The 14,143-nt window shown below is 46.8% G+C and overlaps 2 protein-coding genes across 6 annotated transcripts in view; one reads left to right on the top strand and one right to left on the bottom strand.

Moving 5' to 3' along the window:
* The window catches only part of LOC146009929 (uncharacterized), a 453,438-nt gene that overhangs the window by 30,085 nt on the left and 409,210 nt on the right, over nt 1–14,143 (top strand). The window lies entirely within an intron of this gene.
* On the bottom strand, nt 1,111–14,127 carry LOC146009980 (uncharacterized). The gene is made up of 6 exons (XM_083150689.1): nt 14,035–14,127; nt 13,146–13,213; nt 11,754–11,865; nt 7,304–7,712; nt 6,546–6,754; nt 1,111–2,677 (listed from the first exon to the last, which is right to left on the bottom strand). Exons 2-6 carry the CDS (start codon nt 13,152–13,154, stop codon nt 2,241–2,243), a joined length of 1,176 nt encoding a protein of 391 aa, XP_083006815.1. The 5' UTR covers nt 13,155–13,213; nt 14,035–14,127; the 3' UTR covers nt 1,111–2,240.

The following is a 14,143-nucleotide window of genomic DNA, read 5'->3' as shown; positions in this document are numbered from 1 at the left end:
CGAACAAACATACGCTTGTGAACATGTCCTACCAATGTAGGCGTGAAGTCGGTGTTTCTGTGGGCGTGCCCTCAAAAAATGACAGAAATGGGCAGAAACTGGGGCGTATACAAGGGGAGTTGACCACAAGTGTTGGGTGTTGGCCTTGCCACACTATACAAATACTAGCAGTGCTCGAGCTGAAATTTACTCACAAGAAAAAAGTGACTCCGGTCTCACAGGGCCGGAGCTTAGTGGACCAACATTCGCAGCCACAATAGCAATAATACATGCACCTGCACACAATACTCACCATACTAATTGTTCTGATTAATCAATTAACTAACCACATCAACTAAATGCAGGGCAACGGAAAGCACACTATTGCAGTTTAATCATTTCTCCGTTTCATGCTTCATACAGATGTAGCGCCTCTTATTCAGCCGGGGGCTGGGAGACGCCTGTCTTCGCCATTTGCTGGAAGGCGGAGGCACGTGAGTATCAGACGTTCGCATGCCCCGTTCCGACGGAGCTCTCCGCCGCCTCCTCACCCCCCCCCCTAACCCTGCCCATCTCCCTGAAGCAGAGACGGGCAGGGATTCTGCCGCCCACCGCCGAGGACATGCGGGCATGTGAGACGCTCACGCATACTCTTTCAGATGGAGGTGCCTCTTTGCTAGCTCTCGCCAGCGGATGGGATCTGGCCAGGGCTGGGGATGTATTTAGAAAGCGCTCCATCTGTATCTGTCTCATATATATACAGTGATTGGAATCCAGGAGTTCACATCCGGTTTTGCCACCACTTTATAAAATATCAATTGGTGCCAATTCCTCTACATTGTCCATGGGGTCACCAAATCTCCCTCAGAATTTATTGGCAATTATAGGAGGATCAGTGGACACCATTTCCACATAGGATATTTTTCATAATAATATTCAGCGATCCTATTGCTGAAATTATCATCACCATATGAGAAATGTCTGCTGTATATGAGCCTTACTAAAGGAACCTATTTCGGTGTGAAATTCCTATGTATTGTTCTGCTGTCAAATGCCCCTGATGAAGTCAAGTTGTTGACGAAACGCGTTGGGCTTATACCACCACTGAGAAGACATCTTTTAATAAAGAATTTTTATTGTCAAAATTTTATAGTCATAAGTTGTTATTATAATTTTGTTGTATATTGGACAAAAAAACTGTCCTGTTACCAGTACTGTGAGAAGGGCGCATTCTGAGAATCTATCTCTTTCTATCTCTATCCCGGGTCCTGTCTAACAGAGGGCCCCTCAGAGTTGCTGCCATACATTTGTAGAAGCGCAGTTGGGGTACTGTGTCCCTATATATATATATATGTGTGTGTGTGCGTATTTATAACACCTTAATATAATTCGCAACACTAACAGATGCCGTGTGCATGTTGACACTTTAATTTGGAAACCTGACTGCTAAATCAATGTAATGACGATCAATCCTTGTGCAAAACATCTTAAACCTATACACTGTCACTGCAACAATATATGTTTCTTTTGTTCAAGTAACACTTGCATACTGTAAGTCTTTTTAATGCCTTATGTACCATCACCCAATCAGCTTGTCAACCCAGTGTTCATATGCATTTTAATAAATTACACCAAGTCGACATGTGTCACCTGTCACAGTTGTGAACAAACACAACCGTGATTGGGTGCTCACACTACACACATCTGTGTTATCCTGCCTTCCTACACCACGGTTGTGTCTCAAAACATGTGACTTATATGCCCTATGTTTGGCAGTATAACTACACACAAGTCTAGTCTAGGGACTCATGGAGAGGGATGAATACCTTATGTATTACGCTATTGTCATTGGATGTGGTTGGCCAACACCTCCTCTATGCCGACATGTCTTCTTCTTTCTATGTACAACTTCTGTAAATGTTCACAACCAAATCCACTTGGCCGTATTAGTGTTGTGGTCAAAATCAACCTATAAATAACAACTAAAAACCCCCGCAGACATCAGCAGCATCTGGCTCACAACAGGTTACTGGTGGAGTGGCAGGCCCTGGCAATACTGCATGCTCATCGGGGTAATGTTGGTGGCCGGCAGGCGCAGGGCAAAGTCCCAAGTACTCTATTCAGCGAACAGGAACTGGAGTTGTTGGATCCTAGAGCACGGGAGCTGGTCAAATTTCTGCCCCTGAAGATGGTCCAACACTAAAAGGAGAGAACTTGGATACAAATTACGGAAAAAGTCAATAAAGTGAATCCAGCAGAACTCACTTTCTGCGGCTTCTTTTAGTCTTTCCCCCCTTTTCCGACCTTGAGGATCTGCGGGTTGGTGGCATTGCATGTGGGCCTGAAGGGTCAGGATCAGCAGGAGTTTGGGCAGCAGGGGATGGTGGTGGTGGTAGCGGTGATGCAGCATGGGAGATATGTGGTGGTCTGAGCACTGTGAGAAGTTCTCTTAAGATGTTGTTTTGCTGCACCATCTCGTGGTGAATATTTTCGTTAGCCACCGCAATCCGGGTTTGTGCAGCCAAGAGATCATGCTGCACTTCTGAAGAATCCACCCCCTGCTGCCAAATTTCCCGCAGGAGCTGGAGGGTCATCTCCATAAAGGATGGAGATGTGGGATGAAGGTAGGAGGGAAGGTCTCCCACATTCTCCTCCCCCTGTGCAGGTGGTGGGCTGTTGTGGGCCTCAACCTTGACTTCTGGAAAAGAAAAACAGCATCTGAAACATTTTAACTTTGGAAGACAAATACAAACACATTTTTCCAATGAGGAGAGTGTATCAAGATGCACCTAGGTGTACTCCCTTCACCGGAGCTCAATGGAAGAGGTACCATACATCCCTGGCAGGGGGATGGGCTACTTCTCTTCTCCACCTCTGAACCGACTGATAAGTGCCCGGTGGATCTGTAATCCTTCTAAGACATTGAAGTCTCAACAGCCAATATAGGTTGTATAAAACAAAGGAGATAAAACCAAACATAGGGGGTCATTCGGATTCACTCGGAAAGGCACAATCACTCTCTAATGGACAAAACCACATGCACTGCAGGTGGGGCTGGTGTAACATATGCAGTGAGTTAGATTTGGGTGGGGGGTGTACTTCAAACTGATATCTATATCGCAGTGTAAAAATAAAAGCAGCCAGTATTTACCCTGCACAGAAACAAAATAACACCCAAATCTAACTCTCTCTGCACATGTTACATCAGCCCCACCTGCAGTGCATATGGTTTTGTCCATTAGAGAGTGATTGTATGTTTCCGAGTTAATTTGAATATAAAGGCCCAATTAAAATCTTTTCTATTCTCCTGGCATTTGGGTTCTAGGATTGTTCTTCTATCTACCCCTGGCTTTTTCAATGCGTGGGGAAGAATTGCCACACATTATAGAGCTTTATAGACGTTTAAAAATTTATAAGGAAACTATTAAAAAATTCTTTCTAACAAAGGAAACCGAACCAGAGAATCCCGCCATTCACATTCCCGAACCAGTTGTTTTAAGCCGAAATCCATATTTTACCCTTCCTATATTAAATGTAATTTTATTGAAACTTTTAGTGCACTAGTATTAGAGAACATCAATTCATTCATGACCAAATAAACCAAAAATAATCTTAGTTTTGAGGAATGACAAGCACTTGGGAAGTAATAAAGATATTATTACAAAACCCGCGGACAAAGGCGGATGTATCGCCATCTTAGACAAAGAGTGGTACATTAATGATATGAACTAACATCTGGAAGACGACGGTACTTATCGTAAAATTAGAACAAATCCTATGAAACTGATGAAGAAACTAAGTAATCTAGTGGGGACCAGAACAGGTGGAATGCACAAAGCCCTTGGCGTAAGGAGTGAAATTCTCCGGATTGAACCCCTACAGTTTAAATATTATGCCCATGTGATTACATAATGTATAAATAGGGTCTAGAGTAACTTTTTACACTTATATGGAAAACAGAAGTGACTACCTCTCACTCCCCTATATAAATCATAGTAATTCTCTCTCAGCCAGCGGAAGTGTAAGGATATCGCATCACACTGTGGGAAGTGTTTACCTGTGAGGTACATATTGATCTGTGTTTGTAAATTTTTAATATGGGAATATATTCGGTATCCATTCTATGCATCCATTAAATACTGATAGTAGTATACGGTTTTGAATATATGTGGTTTATGTAAATTGTATTTGGATCTACACATTATAGGGGTCATGCACTACTATTTTTTTTTCCACTTTTGGGATACGGATAATAAATAACTAGGAAGAAATATGTCCTTTTACTTTTCCGTTTTATGGGAAACAAATGATCGCCGTATGTGAAAAATAGTGTTACTGTATACCTCACAATAGGATTATATGATCATCTCCATAGGTGCACCATCCATTTGGGTGACTGTTTTTTAAATGGAGAATTGTTTTACCCTATAGAATTTTCATAAGTGGGTGGAGCCTATCTCTGATATGTTAAATACGGTAGGTGGTCATTTTCCCTTATTGTTTCTTGGATCTATATTTCCTCCATTATAATTGAATATGTTTATGGGAATTAAGAGAAACTATATCCCATTTTAGATTAGTTAAGGACTCCATTCCTATCTAGAGTCATTTAATAAAGGTGACCAGTGATTGGTAGGTGAGAAACTTTATATGTAGCTATCATTTTGCATTGTATGCCATCTTTCGCTTTCTTATCCTCTGAACTACATGATCTTGTATCTTTATAGATTTTTAGATAGATAGATTTTAAGTGTTTTATGAACACTCTTCGCTGTACAGACCTTGCTGTCTAATCTCGGTATGTACACCATATATTTGATATACATTTTGCACTGTGTATTATGATTCTTAAAGTACGCCCCTTTTCTTCTTTTTGTTCCACCTGTAGCCACGCCCCTGATGAAGTCCTTTTGATGAAACGCGTTGGGTTGGTTTTAAATAATTAGTTGTCTGAACGAAGTCTACGTCTTATTCCAAAAACGGACAAGAGAACTTCGAAATCAAATGTGATAGTTATATCATGTTGATGGAATAACTGTACTGACTGGCTAGGTGGTATTGGTTATAGCGCAATCCGACAATCCCCATTCTTTCCTTGTGTACACAGGCTCTCACTAACAGGAGAGTCTTATCGGATGAGCAGCTGATCTCTGATTAGGATTAGCGCACAACGGTGGATACCCTACTTGTTCTATTTCTGTTTCTTTATGTACGATAGTCGCAAATTGCTGGAATGAACTACTGCGTCTATTTATATCCCTATTATTCACGAAATCGGAAGTGGGGCCAAAAGGGTGCTTATTCCTGACCGGAAAAGAGGCAAATGACGTTCTGCCAACAACGTCTGCCCGAAATCAGAAGTGCGGCGCCCTCCCCAAGAATCTGTTGCCGGAAGTGGGGCAGAGACCGACGGCATCATGAGATGGAGCCGCCGAAATGACACATCTGTCTGAGTTCTGGGCCATATTCAATGTGGCCAAAAATCGACGACCCTCGCTGTTTAACCCCCCGCCGACTGCTCCCCATATTCAATATTCCAGGGGGAATCGATTCCCCCAAATAGCAAGGCTCGCGGCTAATGCAGGGAGCCCGCTGCATTTAGCCGCGAGTCTTGCTGCTTCTGCGGCTGCATACACAGATTCCCGCTTGATCCACAAACAGAGCGATGGGGAATTGGCGTATGCTGGGGCAGTAGAATACGGATGGGGCGGCTGTGACAACGAGCAGGCAGCCCTGCTCGCTGTCACAGCTCGTCCCCAGCATTGAATATATCCATCTGTCTGATGGCACCCATCATATAGGAATCCCCAGCTTAGAACATCTTCCGCGCCTATTGCAAACTTTGTGTTTATTTTTATACTGATCGTGTAACCAGACGTTGGGCAATACAAAAATCCAGAAGTGGGGAGGTCCTGATTGGTTAATTGCTTCAATAGACACCCACCCCTTTTTTAGATAGTAGTCCCATAAATAGAGGGACCTTTGTGGCCGGAGACATGAAGCACCTCTCTCATTGATAAAGAACCTAGCGAGTATTGAAACGCGTTGGGGCCTGTTTCTTTGCACATCCAGAAAGTGAGGACTTTGTTTCCAGACCCGGCTAGAACTTTGGAGGGAATACCAGTATAACACTTCAAGCGCTATTTGAGAAATGTTTTCCATCTCCGTTCTCCACCTGCTCTAGTAATTAGCTCCTCCATTCTGGACATTTTGTTTTACCTGCAATTTACCATACTTGCCTGTATGTTTGTTTCGTTTGAACTGCGTTCTTATTAAATAGTGTTACACTGTGTTCAGTTTATCTCCTTTGCTTTATACAACCAACATTGGCTATTGAGACCTGAACGTCTTAGAAGGATTACAGATCCACTGGGCACTTATCAATGTGTTCAGAGGCGGAGAAGAGGAGTCGGCCATCCCCTGCCAGGGATGTATGGTACCTCTTTCCACTTGAGCGCCTCATTCATACACTCTCATTGAATTATCCCTCTGTGGTGTATGGTCATCACTTCCAGTGGACGTTGGATCTTCATATCGATCATTTGCACAAACATTTTTGTTTTTACCTGGAAGCTCCGCAGACAACTCCTCCACCAGGAGCTCACTATCCGTAGTAGTTGCCACACCATCCTCCTCCACTGCAATGCAGGTTTCTGCAATGAGATCCAGGGTGGACAACTCCAGATGTTGGGGGAATGCGCCACCCCCGGTGGATTGGCTGAATTTCCAGCGATCTGAAAGTTTTTGCTTGAGTCTGGACTTGTAGTCTTGCCACCTGAAAATGTGGATTGAATAAAATTATGTTAAAAAAAAAAAAATCACAATTATATTTACATATACTATACTTTGCAATGAAAATAAAACATGGAGTTACAATATTCACTCAATATAATTTGGAATCCCAAAAGCCTCCCAATGATTGGCGACAAATAATACACATGAAGATATACACATATACAAGTGTAGCAAGTATTTTGGGGGGGGTGTAGTTTTAAACATTTTGCTAAATCCTACCTTCAATATAAACCTAAATCAGAAGGTATATAGGATGTTCGAATAATTTAAGCACAAACATTAAACACGGTCACAGCCCGGACATTACAACGTTTGAAGTGTGACACCAGAAACATATACACTGGGTACATACATTGACTTTGTTACCAATTTCATCCCACATCTGGCACTATGCTGTTATTCCGTAGCAACATACACACTTCGGTAGGTGTAATAAGTGTTAACCAAAGTGACAGGTTATGTTGTGTCCAAAATGCTAATCTGTTACTTCACAACTAATACAACATGTAAAAATCACACATGCACTTGCCTTCGGCGTACATGCTTCCAATCCCGAGTCTCTGGAGACACTTTATTGATTTCTTCCGTAATCTGTGTCCAAATTCTCTCCTTCACCGTCGAACCAATCTTTTTTGGGGCAAATTCGATCAGGTCCCGTGCTCTAGGAACCAACACCTCCAGTTCTTGTTTGGTGAATGAAGCATTTCGGACTTTCCCCTGCGTCTCCTGGCTACCAACATTAGTTCCCGAAGAGCATGCCGTATTGCCAGGGCCTGCCACTCCACCAGTCTCCAGTTGTGAGCCAGATGCTGCTGATGTGGCAACATTTTGTGATGTCCGTGAGGTCGAAGCTTGCTCTTTCTCCCTCCTGCGCCTATCTGCGTGTTCATGCACACGGGCTGTGATGCCGGCCAAGCCTGCCTCAATGGTCTCCGGATCTGAACAGGATGACATTGAAGCAGCAATGAGACACGGGTGGTGGCAGATATTTATACCCAGCAAATTTTCGCAATAAGTAATTAATTAGCAAAACTGCGTTGCAGCAGCAACAGGAAAACCGTGCCAAATAGGTGTGCACAAGTGCAAACCGTGGAAATGGAATTAAACCCCCCCCCAATTTTTTTTTTTAACTATGAACAACTATAAGTGTTTGGTTCATAATGAAACATGTGCTACGGTGTCTGCTTGTGAGATGGGATTCTGAAATGTTTCTTGCGCACGTATGCTTGTGAGATGGGATTCTGAAATGTTTCTTACGCACGTATGCTTGTGAGATGGGATTCTGAAATGTTCCTGTTACGATGCCCTGGCCTGAGCGCAGGAAGTAACAACGGGTTCCAGAGGGCGAGGTAATCAGGCGTGAGCCCGCAGCCGGGACCGCCGGTTAGGACGGCCACAGCGGTTCCTACACTCTCTCTGTTGAGTCCCCGAGGCAGATGGCAAACCCCTGCGGAGCTAGGCTTCACCTGTGGCCGCCGCGTCCGAAGGAGCGAGTTAAGCCCGCTCTGACCCCGATGCAGCCAGGTCTTATGTGATGGCAAGGGGTAAGCGATCGCCACGGGGTATCTCAAGAGGATAAGCTGACTAATGGACCTAACTGGAAAAAGGCCCCTAACTGCCGGCACCAGGCCAAGACGGGGAGTGCGACCAAGTCGCAGACACCAGCGGATAGAAGGGAGTCCCCGACAACACACCAGCGGGACCGTAACTCCCAAAGCAGGGACCTGGACGAAGAGGCGACACTCCTGCCTAAACAGAATACTAAAGACTGACGGGGGCAAGGGAACATATATAGAAAGACGGGGACAAAGAGGCAAATGACAATTAACCAAAGGTAATCCCACGGAGGGGCTCGGCCTCGGAGGGCCAGAGAACCAAGAAGGAAAAGACCTGGGCTCCACTGGAGCACTTACGTGACCCACGGACGATGGAGAAAGTGGGTCCGATGCAGGCTCACAGGCTGAGGATGGAATTCAGCAGAGGAGACCAGGGACAAGCAGGAACAATCCGATCCACAGGAGGACCAAGGCTGACAGGCTGGGAGATCCAGGAAGGCTGCAGTGAAGAACCACAGCCAGGGAATCTAGAAGCACGCACCTAGGGGACCGGAGTGTACAGCAGACTGCTGGGGAGCAATACAGCTATAACCGGCGTCTGTGCCCAGCAGACGCCGGCTATTTATTTAAACTTCGCGCCGCCTGACTGACGTCAGGCGTGCGCGTTCCAGGCCGCCGGGCGGAAGTTCGGGGACGTTGCCTAGCAACGCCCCGATGCTTAGCCTCAGAGTGAGGCTTGGGACGCTGCCCGGCAACGTCCCCCGCCGCGTCAGATGACGCTGCATCCGCCGCGTCAGATGACGCTGCACTCGCCGTCCGTCCGGGTGCAGGGATCCCCGGACGGCGGCGTGCAACAGTTCCTTGCGCACGTATGCCTGTGAGATGGGATTCTGAAATGTTCCTTGCGCATGTATGCCTGTGAGATGGGATTCTGAAATGTTTCTTGCGCACGTATGCTTGTGAGATGGGATTCTGAAATGTTTCTTGCGCACGTATGCTTGTAAGATGGGATTCTGAAATGTTCCTTGCGCACGTATGCATGTGAGATGGGAGTCTGAAATGTTTCTTGCGCACGTATGCTTGTGAGATGGGATTCTGAAATGTTCCTTGCGCACATATGCTTGTGAGATGGGATTCTGAAATGTTCCTTGCGCACGTATGCTTGTGAGATGGGATTCTGAAATGTCTCTTGCGCACGTATGCTAGTGAGATGGGATTCTGAAATGTCTCTTGCACACGTATGCCTGTGAGATGGGATTCTGAAATGTTTCTTGCGCACGTATGCTTGTTAGATGGGATTCTGAAATGTCTCTTGCGCACGTATGCTAGTGAGATGGGATTCTTAAATGTTCCTTGCGCACGTATGCCTGTGAGATGGGATTCTGAAATGTTTCTTGCGCACGTATGCTTGTTAGATGGGATTCTGGAATGTTTCTTGCGCACGTATGCTTGTGAGATGGGATTCTGAAATGTTCCCTGCGCACGTATGCTTGTGAGATGGGATTCTGAAATGTTTCTTGCGCACAGATGCTTATTAGATGGGATTCTGGAATGTTTCTTGCGCACGTATGCTTGTGAGATGGGATTCTGAAATGTTTCTTGCGCACGTATGCTTGTGAGATGGGATTCTGAAATGTTTCTTGCGCACGTATGCTTGTGAGATGGGATTCTGAAATGTTCCTTGCGCACGTATGCTTGTGAGATGGGATTCTGAAATGTTTCTTGCGCACGTATGCTTGTGAGATGGGATTCTGAAATGTCTCTTGCGCATGTATGCCAGTGAGATGGGATTCTGAAATGTTTCTTGCGCACGTATGCTTGTGAGATGGGATTCTGAAATGTCTCTTGCGCATGTATGCCAGTGAGATGGGATTCTGAAATGTCTCTTGCGCATGTATGCCAGTGAGATGGGATTCTGAAATGTTTCTTGCGCATGTATGCTTGTGAGATGGGATTCTGAAAGCCACTACCCCCATAAGGGCCTGTCTCATGCATGTTTCCCAGGGTAAAGGTATAAAGCGACTGGGTGGGTCCCCCTTGAGATTGATCCTGTAACCCTGTGAGATCACAGACTGTACCCAAGGATCCTGAGAGGACCGGGAAGCCTGACTGCAGAAGTCGACCCCGCAATCTGGTCCCAGAACGGGGAGCCTCCTCCCTGTCATAGTGAGGATTTATCCTGCGCCTTGGGAGACTGTTTCTTTGCAAAGGCACCAAAACGGGATCTGGATGCCCGCCCCTTGCCAGCTGGGAGAAAGCAGCTCTATCTCCCCAGCACACAGAAATCTGACCAGATAGGGCTTCTGTCAGCCTCTGCCGTGCTTTCACAGTGTAAAGAAGATTCCCCAGGAAGCCTCACACTGTAACCTGCACTAGCTAAGAAAATCTTAATAAAAAAACAAATCCTAACCAACTCTAAAACAGCTGCAGCAGGCAGCCCATAGCAAGTGAAGTTGTGCAGCCGGACACATAAGCAGCAATAAGTCTCTCACTGACTAATGACTAATAGGCAGAATATAAAGTAATATACAGTACGTTATGGCTCTTGGGCAGATACGTCTCCCATATTAGTTTATTATGACAGAAAAGGGGTCAGGATAAGAGATTAGGACAGTGACAGAGGAGGGTGCGGGATAAGAGATTAGGGCAGTGACAGAGGAGGGGGCGGGATAAGAGATTAGGACAGTGACAGAGGAGGGGGCGGGATAAGAGATGAGGGGCATTGACAGAGGAGGGGGCGGGATAAGAGATGAGGGGCAGTGACAGAGGAGGGGGCGGGATAAGAGATGAGGGGCAGTGACAGGGGAGGGGGCGGGATAAGAGATTAGGGCAGTGACAGGGGAGGGGGTGGGATAAGAGATTAGGGCAGTGACAGAGGAGGGGGCGGGATAAGAGATTATGGCAGTGACAGAGGAGGGGGCGGGATAAGAGATTAGGGCAGTGACAGAGGAGGGGGCGGGATGAGAGATTAGGGCAGTGACAGAGGAGGGGGCGGGATAAGAAATTAGGGCAGTGACAGAGGAGGGGGCGGGATAAGAGATTAGGGCAGTGACAGAGGAGGGGGCGGGATAAGAGATTAGGGCAGTGACAGGGGAGGGGCCGGGATAAGAGATTAGGGCAGTGACAGAGGAGGGGGCGGGATAAGAGATTAGGGGCAGTGACAGAGGAGGGGGCGGGATAAGAGATTAGGGGCAGTGACAGAGGAGGGGGCGGGATAAGAGATTAGGGCAGTGACAGAGGAGGGGGCGGGATAAGAGACTGATGCAGTGACTGCACATATGCAGCTCTTTGTATACGTAGGGGTAGATGTACTAAGCATTGGAGAGCAACCAATCAGCTCCTATCATTTTTCAAACACAGCCCATAACATGGCAGCTAGGAGCTGATTGGCTGGTACTACACCACTCCCCTTATATTACTCACCTGTGCTGATATCTGTAGGGATCTCCTCCTCCTTACACGGCTGATCTCCCCTCACATACGTCTCCTCTTCTCCTTCTAGGTTCTCCTCTTTAATATTAGTCAGAGCTTCCTCCTATTACCCCACAATACAATGAGATACAGGAGTAATGGTCAGTAATGCAGAATACACAGAAGTCTATCAGTAAGACGCACACAGCCGCTGTACAGCAGGAAGTCACTGGTGTGTGATGGGAGCTAATCTCTATCTATGTGATACATGTGCAATGTCATGTATGATCTGTGCACAGAACACGGGTCTATGTTACACATAATTACTATGTACAGGCTTTAGTACAGGGGACATTGGTTTGCAGATTGGGGAAGAGATGGTATTTCCCTGTGTCTGGTTATTACTTAGGCCTAGGTCCTACCTGCTGCCACCCTCGGTCCTATCCCAGCTACAGCACCAGGGATCACATGCCTGTGCTCCCCTGTGGTAGGCACCTGCCCCGGGGAGCGCTGTCACCTCGGGGATTATATCCCCCGGAGTACGACCATCGGCGTGGAGGACCTACATGACCGCCATATATCCATCAGCGTGATTCCTTGTACGGGGACCAGTGGCAGTTTTACTACCGGACCTTCCATCATCCACCACCAACAGACCCCGGGGATCCTGACTCTCTGATATGTGATGTCGGGTGGAGTGGACGACGTGTAGCGTGACCTAGATCTAGTGCGTGACCTCCCAACATCGGTGCAGGTTCCAGTGAGCCTTTGATTCAGCCATCTGGGATGTCTCGTGGGTCCTCTGCTTGCCCCTGCTAACATGTCCCGTAGTGTTATCCTTGTCTCCCCGGTGCCTCCTATCCCTCCTCATCATACAGCCTTCCCTTTACTCATCTGTAAGGGGGATATTCTATTATCCATGATGCCGATTTGGATGATGGAAACAAACTACTGTCAGTAACGCATTGGTGATGCAGGTGGTCGCCGTACAGCCTGGGGGGAAATGTACTAAGATGGGTGTTCACAAGGGATATTGCTATGGGCAACCTAGGTTCCTGTATTAGTAATAGAGATAAGAGTGATGTCACTGTGACGCTCCCAGACCCCCTCACCTCCCCGGTCAGGTCCCTGTGTCAGTAATAGAGATAAGAGTGATGTCACTGTGACACTCCCAGATCCCCTCACCTCCCCGGTCAGGTCCCTGTGTCAGTAATAGAGATAAGAGTGACGTCACTGTGACACTCCCAGACCCCCTCACCTCCCCGGTCAGGTCCCTGTGTTAGGAATAGATAAGAGTGATGTCACTGTGACACTCCCAGACCCCCTCACCTCCCCAGTCTGGTCCCTGTGTCAGTAATAGAGATAAGTGTGATGTCACATGTGACCTCTGACCTAGTATATTACCGTTTCCATGATGGCATCTCTACAGTCCTCTATGTACCGTCTTGTGTGCGTCTCGCAGCGTAATCCCTCTGCCAATAGGGGAGAATAAACACACATGTAAACGGAAGCAAAAGAACGGAGCCGTAGCACAATGTGCATAAAGTGACAATAAGCAGCACAAAGTCCCCTAATACCGGGAACACGACCACCCCACGCTGCATTCTGTAGTGGGGTAGAGGGACTATGGCCGGCGCTAGCGTCCAGTGAGGATGTAATAATACTACAGATACCCCCATTAGGATTAATAACGTATGTACCAATAATTACCCCAAATTACAGGACATAACTGTAAACAAGTTATTGTATACAAACTACATACATAATACACACACACACATAGTGATAGCAGGGGAGGTGACCAATAGCAGCCTGGCACCAGGTGTGGGCGCTGCGGTGGGATTAGGAAGCGCGGGGGGTTCTGGTATTAGCGGTTTGGCGCCATCCTGACGCGTTTTGTACACAGAGACCCATCATCCTGTACGGAGAGTGCGCACGTTACATTCCGGGGTATTTATATGTTTTGCAAGCCCTGATTGGTCAGATATAGGATCCCACTGGATCCCATGCACCATCAGCACATACACACTGCTGGGGGGGAAGGAAGCTGCCATGAGATCAGCCCTTAATATTAGATAAATATCAAAACATCGGGTTTACCATCGATGGTGGAAATCTAAGGCTCACCACTATCGATGGAACTCCAATCTACACACATATAGACACAGCTGTATCCTATATCTTCCTTCCCATCCACCGCACCCAGACCATCCTCATCATCACACCCCGCCATGCTCACCCCCAGTGCCGCCTCTCCCCCCGCCGGCAGCCGCTCCCCGGGGCTCTGACTCACACACACACTGGGCACCGCCGCTGTTGCTGTCCTCTGCCGGAGACTACAGGAAAATGGCCGCCGCTAGTTCTCAGTGAGGACACTTGAAACTGTACAGTTTATTACTCTA

The sequence above is a fragment of the Crinia signifera genome, chromosome 6, assembly GCF_055691185.1.
Source record: "Crinia signifera chromosome 6, ASM5569118v1, whole genome shotgun sequence".
Taxonomy (NCBI): Eukaryota; Metazoa; Chordata; class Amphibia; order Anura; family Myobatrachidae; genus Crinia; species Crinia signifera.
The sequence above is the reverse complement of the archived record's forward strand: the minus strand, read 5'-3'. Positions and strand labels throughout refer to the sequence as shown.

Excerpts from the sequence above, each read along its gene's own strand:
- LOC146009980 (XM_083150689.1), bottom strand. Across the intron at positions 7,713-11,753 it reads CCCTACAGATATCAGCACAG|ATCCGGAGACCATTGAGGCA; the intron begins GTGAGTAATATA and ends CATCCTGTTCAG. Across the intron at positions 6,755-7,303 it reads TGGAAGCATGTACGCCGAAG|GTGGCAAGACTACAAGTCCA; the intron begins GCAAGTGCATGT and ends CCACATTTTCAG.